Genomic DNA, 24,207 nt, shown 5'->3' with positions numbered 1-24,207 from the left:
GAGAGGGACGAGGTCTGGAGCATGCTTTCAGAATTCTTAGAAAAGCAACACTCCAATGCAGAAACTACAGAACCCGAACCACCAAAAAAGAAAATCAAGCTTCTGCTGGTGGCATCTGACTCAGATAATGAAAATGAACCTGTGTTGGTCTGCACTGCTGTGGTTTCTTATTGAACAGAACCTGTCATCAGCATGGATGCATGTCCCCTGGAATGGTGGTTGAAGCATGAAAGGACATATGAATCTTTAGTGCATCCGGCACGTAAATATCTTGTGATTCCGGCTACAACAGTGTCATGAGAATGCCTGTTCTCAGTGTCAGGTGACTTTGTAAACAAGAACCGGGCAGTATTATCTCCTGCAAATGTAAACAAACTTGTTTGTCTGAGAGATTGGCTGAACAAGAAATAGGACTGAGTGGACTTGCAGACTCTAAAATTGTACATTGTTTTATTATTGAATGCATTTTTGGACATAATTCTACATTTGTAAGTTCAACTTTAATGATAAAGAGATTGCACTGCAATACTTGTTTTAGGTGAATTGAAAAATACTATTTCTGTTGTTTTTTTATAGTGCAAATACTTGTAATCAAAAATAAATACAAAGTGAGCACTGTACACTTTGTATTCTGTGTTGTACTTGAAATCAATATATTTGAAAATGTATAAAACATCCAAAAATATTTAAATGGTATTCTATTATTGTTTAACAGTGTGATTAATCGCGTGATTAATCGTGATTAATTTTTTTAATCGTGCGATTAATCGCGATACATTTTTTAAATCACATGACATTGGAAGTTTTTACCAGTATCTAGCTTTTATCGTAAGGTGGTGGTTGCAATGCAGTGGACTCCATTTCATCTTTTAATTTTGCTAGGGCAGCTTTTTCCATTTCTGTCCCCATTCTTCAGGCACAGGGGAGCTACCTGAAGCCTGCTGTTAATGACAAGTATTTATAACAGGGGATGGCACATCTCTTTTTTGTAGTTTTTTTACAGTTGCTTCCAATGTTTTATTCTGTTCCAGTGCTTGCTGTCTCTGGACTGCTTGTCACCCTGCAAGGGGAGTGGGAACGTTCCAGGGTTCTGTAACTTCTCCTGCTTGTTTTAACTCTTTGTTTCTGCTCCTTGCCCTGCCAATTTTGTGGCATGTTGTTTTAACCATTTAACAGCCATGGTTATAGTTTGCAATATTCTACATTTCAAGGCTACAGTCTCTGCCCTAGCCTTACAGATTTCATTCCATGTTTCTTCTACACTATGTTTTTTAAATGCATATGGGCCCCCCTTGCTAGCAATCAAGCGGGTGCAAATTTTACTCTGTGGGGATTTGCGGGGAGGGGATAAGGGAGTTCCCTAGCTTGGTTTTCTGTCATGTTAGATCATGATTCCTACAGAGGACAGCTCGCTTATTTACCAGATCAGCGGTCGTAGGTCACCAGTGTACTTAGATGTTGACAGATGTTTGGCTGTGTGTGTTCCCTCTGTGTACCGCCCCAGTCCTGCGCAGACATTTGGCATGGCAGACCTTGAGCGAACCACCCAATGACCACAAGATCCATTAAGGTTCAAAGGCACCCAGCCAGGTTTACTGTCGATATAGCACAGTACTAGTATACTGCAGACTCCATCAGACCAGTAATACAAGTATCCCCATAACAGTGGACCAGCTCAGTGAATGGCGGGACTTTCTGTTCCTCCCTAGGCCAGACAAAGACACTCGTTCTGTGATCCATCTTTATACTCCAAAACAAACAAGTTATTACTGCCCCTCTGACACAGTTACTGCCCCCTGACATGGCTATATGTATATGTTGGTTCAATCAAAGCATCTCTATTACGTATTGTCATCCTGATCTTATCTTTTAGGAGGGGTCAGTGTGTTCCTGTTATCCTTGAGGAATGTTTTTGTACCATCCTTGATATCGGGATGTTCTGCTACCACTTGATATTGGGATGTGTTTGCGTGAGTACTCTGTGATTAGCACTTCTTAGGAATGTTTTTTTTCTACAATATCATCCCTGTTCTTGACAGATTCTATGAGCAGGTCCTGTCTCATACCAGGCCTCTGATACAAGGGCTTATAGAATCATAGAAGATTAGGGTTGGAAGAGACCTCAGGAGGTCATCTAGTCCAACCCCCTGCTCAAAGGAGGACCAACACCAACTAAATTATCCCAGCCAGGGCTTTGTCAAGCCAGGCCTTAAAAACCTCTAAAGATGGAGATTCCACAACCCCCATAGGTAATCCATTCCAGTGCTTCACCACCCTCCTAGTGAAATAATTCGGAAATATTTCCGAATATCCAACTTAGACCTTCTCCACTGCAACTTGAGGTCCCTTCCAACTCTGATATTCTATGATTCTATGTGGCCTGTTATTATAGCCAGTTACAGAGCAGCCTGTGTAACTACTAGCATCCCTAAGAGCATCTCTAGACAGAGCTTCCTTCCAATCACAGTTGGCTTCCCTTTCTTGGTCCTAGGCAGCCACTCCCCAGATGCTTCCAGGCCTCCTGCAGCTGGGATGGACAAATGGCCAGAGAGTCTTGCAGACTGGAGTTCTCTGTTTATCCTGGACCTTGTATGGGGGCAGGAGCTCCAGTATTGGCTGCTCTCTGCAGGGTGCCAAGTCTTTGCTAGAAGTGATGATAGTGGCAGAGGAACAGAAGTAGTTGCCAGGCCAAGAAGAGGGACCAGAGGGAGCCAGAGTTTTAAGGAACCTGAGACCAGGTTGGAAGGGGGCAGTTGCAATCATAGGTACAATTCTCACCCTCTTCCCTGTTCTGCTCCTCCATTTTGCCCTTTTTATTTTCTTACATATCCTACAGTGCTACTCGCCACCTTATGCCGCTATGACTTCTGCGTTGGCAGAATGGCTTGTAGCTCATCATGGATGTAGGCTCAACATCTCATGATGCATTGTTTTCTGTCCCAGTATTCCATGGTCTTCCAGCTTCAGTTCATGGCATTTTTCAGTGGCCCTTTTTCACTGTCCACCAGCCATGTGTGTGTGAAAGGATGAAACCCACACTGCTCTCCAGTGATCTGCTAACTATCATTAACACATCACAGATGGCAGTGCAGTTAATCATAAAGTTCCTTACCGAACAGGATTCAGACTTGCCTGACCTGATGGGTGACATGGATAGGGATGAAATACAATTACTTTTGCCATTCACGGAGCAGCTGCACAGGGTGGGCCATCACTTTTGGGCTCGGGAAACAAGCACTGAGTGGTGGGATCACGTTGTTATGCAGATCTGGGATGAGGAGCAGTGGCTGCAGAATCTTCATATGAGGAAAGCCACCTTCCTGGAACTGTGTGTGGAGCTCACCCCAGCACAGTAGTGTGAGTACACAAAAATGAGAGCAGTCCTATCAGTGGAAAAGCACATGGTTATTGCGGTGTGGAAGCTGGCAACTCCAGACTGCTACCAGAGGGTCGCTAATCACTTTGAAGTGGGGAAGTCGAATGTTGGGACCGCAGTAACACAAGTGATTAGTGACCCTCGGGTAGCAGTCTGTCTGTCATCAGCACAAACACACACTACAGACAGCCACTTACCCAAAGGGTGCTGTATTTGCTCCTCCTTCACCTGGAGAACTCCCTTGCAAAACTCCCTGTTAGCAGCCCCTGTTAGCAAATGTTCTACTGATGACCAGCAAATACTTGTGTAACCCACTGGCAAAGTGAGTGTCAAGTCCCCCTCTAGTGGCTGGTCTATAAACAGCACAGCAATTATTTCCAGAGCTGAAATGGTGGAGTGTGCATTGGGTATCTGAAAAGACATGATTCAAATTCTGTAGCTGAGCCAGGGAAGGGAACATTATATAGTTCAGTGTGAGTTTTTTCTTTGTTGTATTCTTTAAAAAAAATCTTTGTTTCTGATTTTAATGGTTTGTTTTAGTCACACAATGTGGAAACATCTCAAACAGGCTCAGAGTTTATAAACAATTTTATCTGTAGTTTATGGGGTGAAATGCAACAATGAACTGCAGCTGTTCCACATCTCAGCAATTCATCACATAAATTGCTTGTTAGTGTCAAACTCTGGCACGTTTGAAAGCTAAGTATAGTGACCAGGAGGGCTCCCTCCAGAGCACACTGACCAGTTCCTGGTTTACATGATTATATGTAGTATAAACCCAGACAGGCTGAATAGCAACCTGTCATTGTAAAGCCAATACTCTCATCATAGCGACAGGCACAGTCCCCACTAGTGCTGGGGTAACACAACAACATGGAGTACTAAATCCCATGATCCTACCCCCAAAAATATATTCAAATGGAAAATTAAAGTGGAACAAAAAAGAATTAAAAAAATATTTTATTTATAGTAAGTAACTCGGGCTTAAAAGGAGCCAAGAGGGATTTTTAAGAACCAGAAAATTACCACGAATATTGTGAACAGATTTTAAAGCACTTAAAAGGCTTCCCATGGGATAAATGAGAGACAGTCTCACTTGCTGTAATATTTTGTAAATCTCTCTCTCTTGCTCTGTTTCCTTTTCCCTTTCTTTCATTCTATCAATACTTTTATATATCATTTTTTCCAGCACTCATTTCCTATTTCTGTTTATTTCTCTCTTTTTCCCCAACAGTCAGCTCATCGTCTCCAGTTCCCTCCTGTAGCTCCTCCCCACAGCAGCTTCCCCTCCCCAGTGTCTTCAAGGTATCACTCTCCATTCACCATATTGCCATCCCCTTCCCTGAGTATCCCTCTCTCAGGCTTTGACCCAGCAGCCTTTTAGAGTCCTTCACAGCCATAGAGAATAGTGACAAGCAGACTGAGTGATGAGGGCTGCAATGGGATTGGATTGTCTATCCAGATCACTATGCGCTCTCTGTTGTTATGACAAGCACCAGGACCCACTGACAGGTTTCAGAGTGGTAGCCGTGTTAGTCTGTATCAGCAAAAAGAACAAGGAGTACTTGTGGCACCTTAGAGACTAAAAAATGTATTTGGGCATAAGCTTTCATGGGCTAAAACCCACTTCATCAGATGCATGCAGTGAAAAATACAGTAGGAAGATCTATGTATATATATATATATACACACACACACACACACACACAGAGAGAGAGAGAACATGAAAAAATGGGGGTTGCCCTACCATCTCTAATGAGAATTGGCACTCTGTAGCAGAGCCGGATGGAAGGGTAGCCCAAGAGGGTAGCAGACCCTTTTCAGAACATAAGAACAGCCACTGGTTCAGACCAATGATCCATCTTGCCCCAGTGCTTCAGAGGGAATGAACAGAACAGGGCACTTTAGTGAGTGTTCCATCCTCTTGTCTGATCCCAGCTTCTGGCGGTCAGAGATTTAGGGACACCAAGAGCATGGGGTTGAGTCCCTGACCAACTTGATTTATAGCCAATGATGGACCTGTCCTCCATGAATTTGTCTAATTCTTATTTGAACCAGATATGCTTTTGGCCTTCACAATCTCCGCTGGCAATGAGTTCCAAAGATTGACTGTGCAGTGTGTGAAGAAGTATTTCCTTATATTAGTTTTAAACCTGCTGCCTATTAATTTCACTGGGTAACACCTAGTTTGTCTGTTAGGTTAAGGGGTAAATAACCCTTCCTTAGTCATTTTCTCCATACAATTCATAATTTTATAGACCTCTATCATATCTCCCCTCAGTTGTCTCTTTTCTAAAACGAACAGTCCCAGTCTTAATCTCTCCTCACATGGAAGCTGTTCCATACCCGTAATTATTTTGGTTTCCCCTTCTCTGTACTTGTTCCAATTTTTTTTTTAGATGAGGGTGATGAACTGCATGCAGTATTCAAAGTGTGGGCATACCATTGATTTATATAGTGGAATTATGACATTTTCTGTTTAATTATCTATCCCTTTCCTAATGGTGCCTAATATTCTGTTAAATTTTGTGACTTGCACTGCACTTCGAACAGCTGTTTTCAGAGAACTAGCCACAAGGACTCCAAGATCTCTTTCTTGAGTGGTAACAGCTAATTTAGATCCCACTGTTTGTATATTTTTTGTATTTTTGTATTTTTTCCCCAAAACCTCCTCTAGTGACCCCTCAATCTGGGACAGGTCCTCAGATTTGTCACGTAAAAAGAATAGCTGATGTGTGGGAATCTTTCCCACACCTTTGCAGTGTTAACCGGAATTTTATGGCTCACCACTGATGTGATCAGAAGATAATTTAGGTTCTTGTCCCAATTCAGGCTACAGGGATGGAGACCACAGAGAGTTCAATATCGTGAGAGGACTCTCGGGGTATGTGGCGAGGACACTTATACTGAGGAGAATACCAACTCGTTAAGATCTTTATTATAAAAGAAAGAAGCATAAATGCTACAAAACAAAGAGTCACAAAGAAGTAATACAATTCTATGATCCCTGGTGGTAACATTTCTATTCTAAAAGACTACTAAAGCTAGCATACTCACACCCTTCCCTGAAGACCTAGTAGTATGAGACGGAGGACCAGCCTTGTCTCTGGCATGCCTGAGGAATTGACGGTCCAGGCTTCCCAAATTGTTAGGGATTAGGTTTGAGTGTTGAGTAGCTAGGATATATTGCGAAACTGAGCCGATAGCTTGATAGGCAATTCTCCCTCAAAAACCCCACATCTCTGCCTACCCCTCAGTGACCCTCTGCTTCTGCTGCAGCTTCAAGGGTTCTTCCCTCACTCCACCCCACCCACCTCCCACAACCCCTGGTTCTGCAGAGATGGAGGGGGAGGAGATGGAATTATGAACCAGAGGGTTGGGTACAGGGGAGTCCTCCAGGGTCATAGAGACTAGCATGACTGCAGCTAGGGAAGCCCATTTTTTTTATTCCCCCCATGTATTAGTGACACTGTCTGACTGAAGATCCCAAGAGTCCTCCTGGACTATAGAAGATAGTGACAAACAGTCTAAACAGTTCCTTGGACAATGAGATTGGCTTCTCCATCTCGATCACTCGCTTCTTTCTATGGTTTCACAGTCCAGACATGAGACTCCAGGGTCATAAAGACTGGAGTTTCTAAGGCTCGAGAGGCTGATTTCAGGGTCCCCAGTGCAATATTCCACCCCCTGTGTCTCAGGGACACAGTCTGAGCTGGGATCCTGCCCCCACCCAGAGCCAGGGGTAGATTCTCTCCCCAGGGACAGAGGCTGGTGGGAAAGTGAAGATTGGGACCTTGTTATCAGCATCAAAAAATGTCACCTGGCCCCATTCACAGTCCAGACAAATCTGGATCCTCCTGGGCACCTGGCTAAAGGGCAGGGCGGTTGCAGGGGAGGTGAGAGCCTGGAACAGACCCAACCACTGCACAGCCCAGATCCCCACTTCAGGGTTAAAGCTGACTTCTCCCTCCCTCCTCACAGACTCTCTGGCCACTCCCACAGCCCAGAATCCTCTGTCCCCCACCTCCACCTCCCAGCAATGTCTCCCCGAGATGAATCCCTCAGAGCCCAGCACACAAGCCCAAGAGTCAAATCTCTCAGGGTTGGTGGTCAGAAGCTGACATGTGTCTCCCCATCTCACACTTTTCCGATCCTCAGACAGGATGAGTCGGGGATGAGCCGTGTCTGGATCCAGAGTCACATTCACTGGGAAGAGAGTCAGAGCGTTAGGAGCAGAGCTCAGCCCTGGGGGAGTCTGGGACCATTTCTCACAATCCCTAACATCCCTGCTTTGGCTGGGACAGTCCTGGATCCCAGGGAACTGCCTGAGCCGAGCTGTCATGGCAGTACCTCAGCCTGTGTAATGTAGGGTGACCAGACAGCAAATGTGAAAAATTGGAACAGGGGGTAGGGAATAATAGGAACCTATATAAGAAAAAGACCCAAAAATCGGGACTGTCCCTATAAAATTGGGACATCTGGTCACCCTAGTGTAATGGGATCCACTTCTGTACATTCTCATTTGGTTATAGAGGCTGCAGCTCCCTACTCCCCAGCGGGGGCTGCTTCATTCCCAACAACAGAGACTTGGCAAGGAAGGTAGCAAAAGCTTGTAATTAGGAGAGTCCTGAGGAGGCAGGTACCAACTTTAAATCCGAGAGGGAGTCTCCTCCCATAAATGCATCCTCCACTTCCAGGCCTGGGAGCAGAGATGAAGATGCAGCACGGGGGAAGAGTCAGTGGTTCAAGGTCAGTGAGCTGCAAGCAGGAGGTGCCATTGGGTGGGGTAGCCCCTTCCCCAGCCCAGAGAGGTGAGAGGGCTGCAGGTGGCAGCACTAGAGAGACACCATCTCCCCAATCCCACAAAGCACCTGCAGTGGCAGAGCCCAGCCCTACCCAAAGGACAGGTAGGATGTTGAAGAAGAGCCAGGTGAAATGGGGAAGGGTGTGACAACCAGGAGGCTCTCGCTTCTGACCACCCTGAAGGTAATATTAGAAAGGCTTGTCAATGTCAATACAAATTCTCAGGTCACAATTAAGGTGGCTCAAGGGCTGGGCAGTGTGAATGTCTTTGGTTACTGCTGTGCGGGAGAGTTGCTTTCATGGGCATTTTCTGTTAATGGAAGGACAAACTCCCCCAGAGGTCACCCTGGGGGTGTGATCCCAGAGATCATAGAATCATACAATATCAGGGTTGGACAGGACCTCAGAAATCCAACCCTCTGCTCAAAGCAGGACCAGTTTCCAACTAAATCATCACAGCCAGGGCTTTGTCAAGCCTGACCTTAAAAACCTCTAAGGAAGGAGATTCCACCACCTCCAAAGGTAACCCATTCCAGTGCTTCACCACCCTCCTAGTGAAAGTTTTTCCTAATATCCAACCTAAACCTCCCCCACTGCAACTTGAGACCATTACTCCTTGTTCTGTCATCAGGTACCACTGAGAACAGTCTAGATCCATCCTCTTTCAGGTAGTTGAAAGCAGCTATCAAATCCCCCCTCATTCTTCTCTTCTGCAGACTAAACAATCCCAGTTCCCTCAGCCTCTTCTCATAAGGCCAAGTCAGAGAACTAGAGGGACTGGATGGAACCCACAGTGCTCAGCCAGTGCATAGGGCTGCCCACCCTGCATGTCCCCTCTTTTGTGCTCCAGAAGGTGAGGACAATCTAGACTTTTGCTTTCCTCAACCAGGAAGGTGCTTCCCACCCACCCCTCACAGCTGGCCCTCTGTAACTCATCATCGCCCCTTGCACCACAAGCCTCCCCTGCCACCTTTGACATGCCACCTGTATTGGCTGCAGGACATCCAGCTGGTCCACCTCTGTACCAGTTCCCGAGAACATCTGTACATGTTCGTGCTCCACACCATCCACTTCCTTGCCTTTGTGCTCCATCCTGACCCCAAGTGGCGGGACCTACAAGAGAGAAAGTGAGGAACCCTGGTGGGCCAGCCTCTACTTCACTTTTGTTCCACAGCCCACTGGGGATATTAGGTGGTGTATCAGCTTGCAGCCCCTCTTCCAGCTCCTCCTGAACCTCTTACTAAGGTTCTGGCTGCAATATTCCCCGCCCCTCCTGATGTATGCACACCCCATTTGTGACTTCAGAAAGTGGCAAGGCCTCCTTATTAATCTCCTCCTGGTGATGGTCAAGATGGCTACACATCACTGTAGGAGGACAAATCTGTGGGGGGGGGAGAGGCGCTCTGAGACTGTGGGGTCTATATCCATTCCCTTTTTAAATCATGTCTCCAGGCACAGTTCCTCTGGGCAGTGTTCACTGACTCCTTAGTCCACATCTCCTTAGTCCACTCTTTGTCCCATCTTTGAGGAGCAATGGGTGCTGTTTGGGGTTCTCTGCTTGGTGTCCCCTTCTGGCTCCCTCATTATCCTGGTTTCTCTTTCATTGTCCCAAATACTCCATTGTTGCCTGGGCTTCATGGTTTCTCCCCCTTAGTTGAGGGGGCTGGCCTTTAGTTTCAGGTAGGTGTAGATCCACCTTGTCCCAGTACATGCAAATAGCATCTCCCTCTTTTCTTGCTGGAGCTTCTCCTCTGAGGATAAGAGAGGAAGGTGAGAACCTGAAGTTACAGGGAGGGGAGTTAGAGGAGGGAGGCAATAGATATAAACCTGCAGGAAGCTCTATACAGAGCCTGTCCTTCTCTCCCTGGCATGGGAGAAGAGAAGGGGATGGGTATTGTGGATGATCCACTCAGGCCAGAGAGTGGCCTCTTCCCCAGCCCAGAGAGTGGCCTCTTCCCCAGCCCAGAGAGAAGGGAGGATGCGGCAACATCACAAAGGGACCGTATCTCTAACAGAGGAAAAAGTGAGTAACTCAAACGGGAGATCTCAGCCCAGCCCAGCTGAAGAGAAAGATGGGATGCTGGTGAAGAGCAATCGGAGAGAGCCCCTCACACAGGGGAAAGAAAAGAAATGTGGCAATTCTTTGAATTTAATATTTAAAGGGCTTAGACATGTATGGAAATGCCAGGGTCAGCATTAATGACATTTCTGTGTTGGTGAGTGAGAGTTTATCTACACAGCAATTTAAGCCTTGGCTCAAGCCAAACCCCCATTCCATCCACACTGCAAATATGCTAATCTAGGGCTCTGATCCAGAGTCCCAGGACCCTGCAGGTCTGGAGGGTCAGAACCCATGTTAAACTGGGACCTAGGGTCCAAGCCCTATTGGTTTCCTATATGCATGCATCTGTGGCTTGACTTGGGTCCTGGAAGTCTTCTGGGTGTATCCTACACTTCCTGGAGGAAGAGGAGTTGTGCTGCAGGCAGCCAGCATAGCATGCCAGACACAGCATTACTACCTGGCTGAGAGGTCCCCCTTCCTGCTCCTCCCATGGTGGTGGTGGAAGCTCCTTCTCACTGCTGCATGGAGTTTGCTTGGAGCAGGGAGCAAAGTTAGCAGGTGGGTCATCCTTCCCCCAGCCATACTGAGCGGAGAGCTCTGCCACTCCTTCTCCCTGCAGGTCAGCTGCTATGGTCCCTGCTCTGCTCACTGGCCCTTACTCCAGGCCCCCCGGCAGCTGCAGGTTCAGGGTCACCTGGGCAGCATGCACTGTTAGGGTGATCAGTGGGAGCCAGTGCCACAAATTCTCCTCAGTGGTGATAGCAGGGATAAGGGATCCCCAAGGGTTGCTGGAACAAACTGCACCCCAAGCCCTGGGCATGTATTTTACCACTTTGCAGCAAGCAGCAGCCAGATTTGCATGTGTGAGTGTTTTCCCTCTGATACCTTCATTTTATATCAAACTTCCAAACAAACTGAAAAAAATCAATAAAGCAAGCAAACCCTCCCCACACACCTTCATTGATCTTCCTATTTGAAAAATTAAGAATTACAAAGTTTCATTTTAATAGTTTGACACCCTGGAGACTGATGTCCTAATTATCCTTAGAACAGGCACAGAGGCATTTTTCTGCCAATGTGACTGAGCCTAGAGCTGGAGAACCCAATTATCCAATTAGATGGTAATTCAGTATAACGCCTTCTCAAATGGAGACAGCTGCCAAATGAGCTAATTATGCAGTGTATGTAGTCATGTGCTCCTTATAGGCACCTGAGTCCCATCAATAGCACCACCATAGTTAGGAAACAGGGTAGGCAGTAGAGTTTTCCCACAGTGCAGAAAATTTTTAACTTAGAGTTAAAATGCAATGATGTTGATGCTCAAGCCCAGGATTCCCTAACAAGAGGTCAGCTGACTCAACTCCTCTACGCTTACATTACTGTGTAGGCATAGCCTCAGAGTGTTTGTTGGTCAGTGAGAGTGTTTCTGTTCATTAGTGGGTGCAGGGACTCAACACTAAAGATGGTATCAGGATTGTTTGTGTGATTTCAGCTTAGGATCTCTTAGTATTTTATGTTTTTAATTTTATTTTTATGGGGGGGGGGTTTCATGGTCAGTGTTGGTTTGGTTTGTACATTTATCTACAAGTTCATGAAAATGTTTTCATGGGATTTTTCTCTTTATTTAATGATAATCTCCACCTGAAGTCTCACCTGGTCTGTGTGATCCTAAGGATTTCCCTCTTATTGTCTCCAGTTCAGATTGCAGAGTGTCTGGAGGGGGAAAGGATAAGATCGATGTTATTTCATGCTGTCATATTTGTGACATCCTCACTCTTAATTGACATAATTGTATTTTAATTATGAGAGAAAAACAGTTGAAGAGAGACAGAAACACACCCAAATTTTTAACAAAGGCTAATATGAATCATACTATTTTCTCTTTCATTCAAGCATCTCAAATCAACAGAACCAATATCCATTAAGCCCCAGAACCACCCAAAGAGACACTATGTGGAAGACAGATTTCCTGTTCCTTCATCCTCCAGACCCAACTGGTTTCTCATTCTCCTTTTGCATTTTGTCATAAACTAGGCCAGATTCTGCAAAGATTCTAGCATTAATGTAACTTTACAAATATTGGTCTCTTTTACATCAATGGGATGCTGAGGCTTTTCAGGATGAGGAGCATGAATTGTGAGCTCTTTGGGTCTATTTACTCAGTATATGTACAGAGCTCAGCACAATGGGGCTTTCATTCTGCATAGTCTGAAACACGAATAATATTAAAGTTATTTCATAGATCTGGAAACTGAGTCAGGGAGAGAATTGGCTCAATGGGCTTCATTCACCCCTGCATTGGTAAAGGGATGGAGGAAACAGTTTGTAGTTCTCCTATTCAGTAGCTGCCGGAGCCAGTGCAGACATTGGCACAGGCTGCGAAAGTCCGGAGGTCCAGCCTGAGTTGCACCTCTGGTCCAGAGGCAGTGTCAAAGGCACAGCTTTACCTGGGTCACACCCCATTATTCCTGCTCCATCCCTTCCTGCTCTGCCCAGCCCTCAACAACTCCACTGTATTCCCTGCTCTCCCAGGAACGCTCCTTGTGCCTGCAGCTGCTGTGGAGGAGCTGGAGGCACAAGAGGCTCCTGTGCTGGGGGGATTCCCCTGGGTTTACACCTTCACTACAGCCCGTTTAGCCCACACAAGCTGCCATATGGGGCCAGAGCACAATGGTGAGCAGGGTCCACATTTAAAAAGTGGCCTTAAATTGAGGGTTTAAATTTTGGGTGCCAATCTTTAGGCCTTGTCTACATAGTTTTGTTGGCAAAACGCAGCTTTCATTGACAAAACAGTGAAGGTGTACACACTACAATGCTCCTCTTGCTGACAAAACTCTCCTGCTTTCCTGACCAAATAAAACCACCTCAATGAGAGGCATAGAGATTTTTGCAGCAAAGTTAGATCAACAAAGTGTCAGTGTAGACACCGTGTTTGTTACGTTGCTGTAACTGGCCTCCGGAAGGTATCTCACAATGCCCACCATGACCGCTGTGCTCACTGTTTTGAACTCTGCTGCCATTCATCTAGCTATGTAGACATGTGTCCCTCCCCTTTCAAAGCTCCAGAAAGTCCCCAATGCACAATTTGTCTCTCTTTCTCACATACACACTCCACACACACAGTTTCTCACACACACACCCAACACACTCTCTCTCTCTCTCTCTCTCTCACACACACACACACTGTCACACATGCTTCCCCCACACAAACACACACTTCTGTGGACTTCTTGTATTACTGTTCAACAGTGTTAGTTTGGTCATATTATCAAGCGTTACTTTAAAAAGTGATTTAAGATGTGTAACTTTTCAGGCACACACAGAAATCATTACAAGGTTCATAGCACGGTGCAAACAAACAATGCCAGATTCAGCACACTACAGCAACACACATTACTGTGGCTCAGTGTTAAAATGCTCCTTCAAGGCATCCTCCAGCCGAATAGCCCCTCCATTGGGCTCCTCCTATAGCCTTGTATTCAATACAAGCACAATACTGACCAGCAGTGTAGGATCCAAGCTTTCTGACAGAGATGGCTGGGGTGAAGGTTGCCAGAGCAGTTGAAAAATGGCAATATGGTAGGATGCCCATGGAACAATGAGATTGAGAAACCTTCATCATGTGACTCTGTACCTGCCCCCATGAGGCATTGCAAACCCTTCACAGAGCACCTTGTGGCCAGTTGCACAGTGGGATAGCTACCCAGAGTGCACTGCTCTCTGTGTCAATACAAAGCTGCTATTGTGGATGCACTCTGCCGACACAAGGAGCACAGTGTGGACATGCAATAGTAGTTTAATTATAGCAGTGGCTGTTTGTTGGTGTAACTTGCATTGACAAAAGTCTGTAGTGTAGTCAAGGCCTTAGGCACCTGGGGCCTGGAGCTCCTTGGTAATGGCCACCTGCAGATCCTACTGACTCCAGCTGCATGTGGGACTGCTAAACAGCTTTGGAGTATGTGCCCTGTAGTTCTGTAGTTGGGAGAGAGAAACTGAGGTACCCCAAATTTTGTATATTTTTACCTTAATGATTGTACCAAAGTTTACAGAGTGAAACTATTTGAGAGATCCTAGCACCTGGGCCCTTACTTCATCGCTCAGTTTGTCTGCTTTCCACTTGTTATTAAATAGGTACATAATCTAATTATGAACCAGTTGGCCAGAGCCCATCTCCACCCACAGTCCCAGAGACACACCCTGGTTTCCTTTCCTAGATCCTTCTCAGTACCTTTGAACTTCCACAGAATCTCCATTTGAGCAATATTTCTCTGGGATAAATCACTGAGTCTCTTTTCCAGCTCAGGAGAAATCTCCACTGGCTGCAGGAATTTCCCCTTCTCACACCTGGAGAGAGAGAATTTCATGGTATTATATTTCTTTTAGTGACTCATTATAATTCCTTGCTAGTGGAAGTTGCTGCTCTTATGGGCCTGGAGTTAGAATTCCTCCACTTCTCCCAGCCTCAGAGCAGGCACAGACTGGCCATGGCAGTGCAACCTTCCACCAAAGGCCCCATTAATATTCTTCATGTCTGGACAGAGCAGATCTGGACATCAAAGAGGAATCACGTCTTCATGACCAAGTCACTCCTTCACCTCCATGCACTAATACTGGTATGATCCCTTATTTCGTGTGCACAGGGTTATCGGATTGTTCTTTCAGGAACTAGATTGAAACCTCAGTGTCCCCCGACCCCCCAGCTCCTTCCACACAAATCTCCAAACAGTCCTGAGATGGTAAAGACTCTTTATTCCTGCTGTCCAGGGCATGATTGTAACCACTGCCTTGAGGTGAAAGGGCCATATTGTATCCTCAGGATTCTGAGGGAGCCAGTTCCCCAGGGATGTAACATCTCTACGAAATACTATAGGCCAATCTTTCCCACTGAATAGATAATTCAAGAGTCCTGTGTAAAAGGGTGAGGATTAAATGCATAAATGGGAATTATATTCAGAATATGACCCTGCCCCATATATTTTGCTTCAGCGCCCTGGGGAACTATAGTAAAGAACAGAATTATCAAATGCATAAATCAACATGATTTGTTGGGGAAGAGTCAACATGGTTTTTGTAAAGGGAAATCATGCCTCACCAATCTGCTAAAATTCTTTGAGGGGGTCAACAAGCATGTGGACTAGGGGGATCCAGTGTACTTAGATTTTCAGAAAGCCTTTGACAAGATCCCTCACTAAAGGCTCTTAAGGAAAGTAAGCTGTCATGGGATAAGACGGAAGGTCCTCTCATGGATCTGTAACTGGTTAAAAGATAGGAAACAAAGGGTAGGAACAAATTATCAGTTTTCAGAATGGAGAGAGATAAATAGTGGTGTTCCCCAGGGGTCTGTACTGGGACCAGTCCTATTCAACATATACAAAAATGATCTGGAAAAAAGGATAAACAGTGAGGTGGCAAAATTTGCAGATAATGCAAAACCACTCAAGATAGTTAAGTACAAAGCAGACTGCGAAGAGTTACAAAAGGATCTCACAAAACTGGGTGACTGGACAAAAAATTTGGCAGATGAAATTCAATATTGATAAGTGTAGAGTAATACATATTGGAAAACATAATCCCATCTATACTTATAAAATGATGGGGTCTAAATTAGCTGCTACCACTCAAGAAAGAGATCTTGGAGTCATTGTGAATAGTTCTCTGAAAATATCCACTCAATTTGCAGCAACAGTCAAAAAAACTATGTTGGGAATCATTAAGAAAGAGATAGATAATACAACAGAAAATATCATATTGCCTCTATATAAATCCATGGCATGCCCACATCTTGAATATTGCATGCAGACCTGGTCACCCTATCTCAAAAAAGGTTCAGAAAAGCACTACAAAAATGATTCTGGTTATGGAACAGCTTCCATATGAGGAGAGATTAATAAGACTGGGACATTTCAGCTTAGAAAACAGACAGCTAAGAGGGGGCTATGATAGAGGTCTATAAAATCATGACTGGTGTGGAGAGAGTAAATAAGGAAGGTTATTTACTCCTTCTCATAACACAAGAAGTAGGGGGTCACCAAATGAAATTAATAGACAGCAGTTTTAAAACAAACAAAAGGAAGTATTTCTTCACACAATGCACAGTCAACCTGTGGAACTCTTTGCCAGAGGGTGTTGTGAAGGTCAAGACGCAAACAGGGTTGAAAAAAGAACTAGATAAGTTCGTGGAGCATAGATCCATCAATGGCTATTAGCCAGGATGGTATCCCTAGCCTGTGTTTGGCAGATGCTGGGAATGGGTGACAGGAGATGGATCACTTGATGATAACCTGTTCTGTTCATTCCCTCTGGGGCACCTGGCATTGGCCACTGTTCAAAGACAAGATACTGGTCTGACCCAGAATGGCCATTCTTATATTTTTATGAAATGTAGAGTCAATACACTCTCCAAGCCCTTCACAGCATCGTGAAGAATGAGGGGAAGCGAAATAGAGCCACATACCTGCTCAAGCTGCTTCTGACATCCTAGAGGAGAAAGAGACAGAAAAACAATCTTAGTCCCAAATACTGCCCACTGGGGATCCCAGAGAAGGGATTTTGCGGATATGGGGAAAAGAGGCCCTGCCTTGGCCCTAGGGACATGGATTTGCTGAGCTAATATAATACAATATAATATAATTAATAATGTAATATAAATGATTCTGTAATTCTTCAAAGCGAAACAATAATTCACATTTCAGCAATGCATACATTGAATTACACTGTGATCTCTGACTGCTGGTCTCCAGTGCCCTGGCATTGGAGCTATCCTGTCCCTGTGTTTGGATCAGGGATGTTGCTAACTCAGTCTCACCTGCAGGAATTCACTGGCTGGCTTCTGACACTTCTCCTCCAGCTCACTGATCAGGTCGCTGAGACGGGAAATCTCCTCCGACATTTTAGTGACATTGTCATTCTGTATCTTCACAATCTCCTTTTCCAGTTTTTCCAGCTGGGCCAGCAGGAGTTGCTCTTCTTCCTCTAGAAACTGCCGCAGTTGCTGAAATTCAGATACAACCTTCTGCCTCTTGTTTTGTGTCTGTATCTATTTTTTTAAAAAGAAAGGACAGGTAAGAGTTAGAGAAAGAGTCTAGGGTCCGTTCATGGAGTGCTGACTGTACAGGAGAGAGAATTTGTTTGAAAACTCTATGATGTCTAACACATGATTATGCCCTGTGGTTACTAGGGAGAGGATTTTCTAACACTTTCCCATTTGTCCCTAACATTTTTTCATGGGCTGTTTCTACGTCTGACATGGTCAGCACACTATGTTATCAGAGGCCTGTGACAAGCCAGACCCAGAGGAGCAGCTGGCAGGACTGAGCACTACATTAACAGAGATGTGAGGGGAGAAAAATAATTAACAATGCAAGAAATGCCTGCAGACTCAGGCAGACAGCACTGCACAGGATATAGCCTGCTCACCTTGGGAGGAGTTTTGTGAAAGACACAAGGGCTAGAAATTAACTCGTTAATTGGAATGGAAGTTTAGATTCTACAGAATATGATGTGGCCCTGCTCCTGAGAGAGGGTTTTTCAGGGCTCGTGTGTGTATGTGTGCAAAGACACAGGATTCTAACACAGACATCCATGCTTATGAAGAAATACAAAGCCCACATTCCCTAAGGTCACAGAGGAAGCTGCCTACAAACAGATGTCCCACGAGGTGCAGCCAAAAAGAGGAGCCAAGGGACCTGGCCCATCCATTTTTCACCACAGGCCCAGCCCTCTGCCCCTTCTCTTCTCCCCGAGGTCCAGCCCGCACAGACAGGCTGGAAGCTGGAGCCCAGCCTGTGTAAAAGAGGCACAGGGAGCCATGGGCCCTCCACCTGTCTGGATGGTGGGTCACGAAACCAGCCTCCAAACTGATGGCCCACTGCAAGTCCCTGCAAGTTAATAACAACAGACACCTACCAGATACTCCAGGCTTTTCCCCTCTCCGGTCACGTTAAATCTCAGAAGCTTTTCTCTCTCTTCCCTCAGAATCTCCAAATGGGCCTGAATCTTTTCCTGAAGAAACAGAAATGATTTTCCAGATAATTTTCATTATGTTAGCAACAAGAAGAAAGTCAAGCAAAGTGTGGGCCCCTTACTGAATGAGGGAGGCAACCTAGTGACAGAGGATGTGGAAAAAGCTAATGTACTCCATGATTTTTTTGCCTCTATCTTCACGAACAAGGTCAGCTCCCAGACTGCTGAACTGGGCAGCACAGTATGGGAAGAAGATGACCAGCCCTCTGTGGAGAAATAAGTGGTTCGGGACTATTTAGAAAAACTGGATGAGCACAAGTCCATGGGGCCGGATGCGCTGCATCCGAGGGTGCTAAAGGAGTTGGCGGATGTGATTGCAGAGCCATTGGCCATTACCTTTGAAAACTCATGGCGATGGGGGGAGGTCCCGGATGACTGAAAAAGGTTAATGTAATGCCCATCTTTAAAAAAGGGAAAAGGAGGATCTGGGGAACTACAGGCCAGTCAGCCTCACCTCAGTCTCTGGAAAAATCATGGAGCAGGTCCTCAAGGAAACAATTCTGAAGCACTTAGAGGAGAGGAAAGTGATCAGGAACAGTCAGCATGGATTCACCAAGGGCAAGTCATGCCTGACTAACCTAATTGCCTTCTATGAGGAGATAACTGGCTCTGTGGATGAGGGGAAAGCAGTGGATTCCTTGACTTTAGCAAAGCTTTTGATACGGTCTCCCACAGTATTCTTGCCAGCAAGTTAAAGAAGTGTGGGCTGGATGAATGGACTATAAGGTGGATAGAAAGCCGGCTAGATCGTCGGGCTCAACGGGTAGTGATCAACGGCTCCATGTCTAGTTGGCAGCCGGTTTCAAGTGGAGTGCCCCAGGGGTCGGTCCTGGGGCCGGTTTTGTTCAATATCTTCATTAATGATCTGGAGGATGGCGTGGACTGAACTCTCAGCAAGTTTGCAGATGACACTAAACTGGGAGGAGTGGTAGATACGCTGGAGGGTAGGGATAGGATACAGAGGAACCTAGACAAATTAGAGGATTGGGCCATGTCATAACTATAAAGGGAAGGGTAACAGCTCTCCTGTGTACAGTACTATAAAATCCCTCCTGGCCAGAGACTCCAAAATCCTTTTCCCTGTAAAGGGTTAAGACGCTCAGGTAACCTGGCTGGCATCTGACCTAAAGGACCAATAAGGGGACAAGATACTTTCAAATCTGGGGGGGGGGGGGGAAAGGTTTTTGTTTGTGTTCTTTGTTTGAGAGTGTGTTCGTTCTCGGGACTGAGAGGGACCAGACATCAATCCAGGTTCTCCACATCTTTCTAAACAAGTCTCTCCTATTTCAAACTTGTAAGTAAATAGCCAGGCAAGGCGTGTTAGTTTTCCTTTGTTTTCTCAAATTGTAAATGTACCTTTTACTAGAGTGTTTATCTTTGTTTGCTGTACTTTGAACCTAAGACTAGAGGGGAGTCCTCTGAGCTCTTTAAGTTTGATTACCCTGTAAGGTTAATTTCCATACTGATTTTACAGAGATGATTTTTACCTTTTCTTTAATTAAAAGCTTTCTTTTTAGAACCTGATTGATTTTTCCTTGTTTTAAGATCCAAGGGGTTTGGATCTTGATTCACCAGGAGTTGGTGGGAGGAAGGAGGGGGGATGGTTAATTTCTCCTTGTTTTAAAATCCAAGGGGTTTGGATCTGTATTCACCAGGGAATTGGTGAAGGTTTTTCAAGGCTTCCCAGGAAGGGAATCCATTGAAATGGTGGCAGCGGAACCAGAGCTAAGCTGGTAGTTAAGCTTAGAAGTTTTCATGCAGGCCCCTACATTTGTACCCTAAAGTTCAAAGTGGGGATACAGCCTTGACAGGCCAAAAGAAATCTGATGAGGTTTAACAAGGACAAGTGCAGAGTCCTGCACTTAGGACGGAAGAATCCCATGCACTGTTACAGACTAGGGACCGAATGGCTAGGAAGCAGTTCTGCAGAGAAGGACCTAGGGGTTACAGTGGACGAGAAGCTGGATATGAGTCAACAGTGTACCCTTGTTGCCAAGAAGGCTAACGGCATTTTGGGCTGTATAAGTAGGGGCATTGCCAGCAGATTGAGGGATGTGATGATTCCCCTCTATTCAACATTGGTGAGGCCTCATCTGGAGTACTGTGTCCAGTTTTGGGCCCCACACTACAAGAAGGATGTGGAAAAATTGGAAAGAGTCCAGCGGAGGGCAACAAGAATGATTAGGGGGCTGGAGCACATGACTTATGAGGAGAGGCTAAAGGAACTGGGATTGTTTAGTCTGCAGAAGAGAAGAATGAGGGGGGATTTGATAGCTGCTTTCAACTACCTGAAAGGGGGTTCCAAAGAGGATGGATCTAGACTGTTCTCAGTGGTACCTGATGACAGAACAAGGAGTAATGGTCTCAAGTTGCAGTTGGGGAGGTTTAGGTTGGATATTAGGAAAAACTTTTTCACTAGGAGGGTGGTGAAGCACTGGAATGGGTTACCTAGGGAGGTGGTGGAATCTTCTTCCTTCGAGGTTTTTAAGGTCAGGCTTGACAAAGCCCTGGCTGGGATGATTTAGTTGGGAATTGGTCCTGCTTTGAGCAGGGGGTTGGACTAGATGACCTCCTGAGGTCCCTTCCAACCCTGAGATTCTATGATTCTATGATTTGGGAGGTTTCAGTTTGAGAGTGTTTGCGGGGGAGGGGTATGTTTTTCCATGTCAGATCCAAGACTCTGTCGGTGACTGTCAACCCTGCTAGGTTTATGACATCAAGGACACCAAGGAAATGAAACCTCATTAACAGAGACAGGGAGTGTTTTATATTCAGACTGTTTTGAATTATTTGTCCTTTTTCTCCATAGAGTTAAACCAGCAAGAAACTGGAGTCACATGTTTTTGAGAAGGTTTAACTCACAAAATGATACAAACCCTGTTTTTAAGAAGGTTTAACTCACACAATGATACAAACCCCAGATGTTGTATGCACTGTTGTATATGTGTTGGTCCCCGGATATTAGGTGTTAATGGGCCACGATGGGGAACAAATAAATCTATTTTTGAGAAGTTTTAGCTTACTTTGTGATACAAACCACAGGACCATTGAACTTCAGCCCTGAACCCCTGGGGAGTATACTGGTTGGGCAGAACTTGCTTAAGCACTAAAGCAAACCCCACTAGAGGTGCTGATCTGTGTTAAGAACGGCTGGAGTTTGACTTAGTGCTGTTCTTAACACTTTGAGTGGCAATGCCCTCTGTATATGTACCCCAGAGTCCCTGGAAAAGTGCCCAGAAGCAGTGGATTCTGGGAGATTTCAAAAGGCTGCAGTGTAGGACTAATGGAACCACTCTGGCTGGTCCTTGCCCACATACACAATAAAACAGTTCAGACTGGCACAGGACAGTTCCTCCAAGGTTAGTTTTGCTGCTATCCAGTCTAATCCCAATGGTGTTTAGCATGTACCTGTGCTGTCTGGAGCCCTTTTGTGTGTGGACTCAGGGTGCTCAGGGTCCACATAGTTTAGCACAGTGACCTCCTCTAGTGCAGGCTGGCATCTGATTTTAACCCCTCATGGAGCAAAACAAGAATTCAGAATCCCAGTGAGAAACCTCATCTCCCCTGCTGGGCCTGAGGCCTTTATCAAGGAGTTGCTATATAATTTTTCATACATTTTTTCTTTACAGAGCTGAATGATGCAGATACTCTCTCTCTCCTACAGCTATTGATGTATGTGTGACTGGCAACTTGGGATTAAATGAACCTGTAACTAAAATTCAAAGTTATTTCTCATTAGGCAGGAGAGAAGTTCCCTACCTTGTACTCCTGGGCAGCCTCCTCTATGGGAACCACAGTGTGAGCTCTGTGCGTCCGGGATCTGTCACACACCACACAGATAGGGGTTTGGTCCTCTTCACAGAACAGTTTGAGAGGCTCCTGGTGCTCATCACACACACTCTCTCCTCCTGACCCTGTTCCTGCCTGGAAACTCAGCCGTTTGACTATTTCTACAACATTTGCCAGCTGCCTGTTTGGCCTGAGGTTTCTCTGCTGAGCAGTTTCTCTGCACTGAGGGCAGGATACTTCTGTGTCAGGTCCCTCCCAGCACAGGCTGATGCAGGCTCGGCAGAAATTGTGCCCACAGTCTGTAATCACTGGGTCTTGAAAATATTCCAGACAGATGGGACAACTAGCTTCATCCTGGAGACTTTCCACGGGGTTCTCTGCGGCCATGGCTCCCTCTGGACAGTGTAAATGTAAGTTTCACTTTCCTAAGCTCAGAAATATGCCCCTCCTGCAACAACAACAACTGGGCGTTTCCCTACCTGGCACTGATTCATGCTGTTTGCTGAGCTGGAAGGTGCCAGTTGATAACATTATAGCCCCAAAGTAAGGTGACCAGCTGTCCCGATTTTATAGGGACAGTCCCAATTTTTGGGTCTTTTTCTTATATAGCTCCTATTACACCCCACCCCCGGCCCGATTTTTCATACTTGCTGTCTTGTCACCCTACCCCAAAGGCTTTTCTGAAAAATAAACCACTAGGGGTCTGGTGCTGCAACCAGCCCCCTGTGTGGTGTGAAAGGTCACTGGGGCTTCACAAAGACACCAATGTCCACCTGTGATGGTGAACTTGCAGAAGCAGGGTCTGTGTGTTTAAGGAAGGAAATTATTAAATTCACAGGCTAAAAACTTGGTTAAGTTGGAGTGTTTCCAAGGACTGATTCTCATTCATACTAAGACTGTTCTTGTTCGGTGTAAAAGGGCCTTGTGCAGTGTTGCCAACCCTCACAATTTTTTCATGAGTTTCATGACAGTTGATGTGTTTGTTAGAGCCCCAGCTCCTGGAAGCTTGTGATTAGGTGAGACTCTAGCAACTTCTATCTAAGCAGAGCCCTTATGCCTACAGTCCTCCTAATGTACAAGAAATTTTTAGCATACTGTTATTCCTCCTGCAACCTGGGCCCTGACCGTGTTCCAGGTATAAGCAATTTTTGCTCAGGTCAGAATTCAGGATTTGCTTTACAATGAGAGTAAGATGAACACACTGAGTGTTGTGTGTAGAATGCTTTCTGTCGAAGGCACTTACCTGGGATGGGGCAGTGTCCTATTGCCAATGAATGATTTTAGGAGTATGTAGCCAGGAATGGGGTAGGTATTCTCTTTAAATCTATATTTCTTTGTATGAAGGAGAAGAGAAAGTGTCGCCTGGCACATCAGGGGTTAAAGAAAATCTGTGGGTTCAGCTAGCCCCGCCCTGCTATACTTGCAGCCAATGCCAGACCTGGAGGGAGGAGAAAAGAAGGGAGCTAGCCTCAGTCAGAGGCTGACTAGTGAGGGAGCAGGAGCTCCCTATTTGTCTGCCTGAAGGGATGGAGTAGCAACTTACCAGCCAACACAGCAACTGGAGGCAAGTAAGTAAGCCAGCTTTCCCCTTGCCAGGAGGTGGCCCTGCCCCCTGCCAAGGGGAGCCTGCAGATAAGCTCCAACTGTGGGACAACTGGACTAGTGGGGCTGTGCCCCAAACGAAAGAGACTTTAGTAAGAAGCAGCCCAGGGAAACTGGTTTTGAAGCCCCCCTTCCCCTGGCAGGGAGGGAGACTCATCTCCCCTGTTTAGGGGTTGAACCACACAGGGCCCTGGGATGGGACCTGATGGAGAGGGAGGGCCCAAATTCCCCTACACCCTCTTTGAGCCACGAGCTAGCCACTAGGCCATCTGGCCACTGAAGGCTCTATCACACCTTCCTTTTAAAGATTGGGGCTGTGGTGGGAAACTGCACATGAGTAACCTTATCTGCCTTTTACCTAGGATTTGTTTCTTTATATACATTATACATGACTAAAATTTCACTCACTAATTTCACCCAGATGGGGACGAGGGGAACAACCTCTACCAGCTGTTGGTGACATTTAGTTCTTTCCAGGGGGGAGGAGTGGGGACGTGGCACGCTCAGGGGAGGAGGCAGAGAAGAGGCAGGTGTCACGGAGTATTGGGGGACT

At 45.8% G+C, this 24,207-nt stretch overlaps 1 protein-coding gene across 1 annotated transcript; it reads right to left on the bottom strand.

The window, feature by feature from the left end:
* Nucleotides 1-6,297: 6,297 nt before the first annotated feature.
* LOC128848268 (E3 ubiquitin-protein ligase TRIM39-like) lies at nucleotides 6,298-22,467 on the bottom strand. Its single transcript, XM_054048165.1, is given in 9 exon segments — nucleotides 6,298-7,094; nucleotides 7,097-7,582; nucleotides 9,164-9,292; nucleotides 11,895-11,954; nucleotides 14,470-14,585; nucleotides 16,696-16,718; nucleotides 17,047-17,277; nucleotides 18,147-18,242; nucleotides 22,023-22,467. Coding segments are annotated over 9 exon segments (1,692 nt in total). The 5' UTR covers nucleotides 22,440-22,467; the 3' UTR covers nucleotides 6,298-6,960.
* Nucleotides 22,468-24,207: the final 1,740 nt, after the last annotated feature.

The sequence above is a fragment of the Malaclemys terrapin genome, chromosome 13 (assembly GCF_027887155.1).
Source record: "Malaclemys terrapin pileata isolate rMalTer1 chromosome 13, rMalTer1.hap1, whole genome shotgun sequence".
In the NCBI taxonomy this organism is placed as follows: domain Eukaryota; kingdom Metazoa; phylum Chordata; order Testudines; family Emydidae; genus Malaclemys; species Malaclemys terrapin.
The sequence above is the reverse complement of the archived record's forward strand: the minus strand, read 5'-3'. Positions and strand labels throughout refer to the sequence as shown.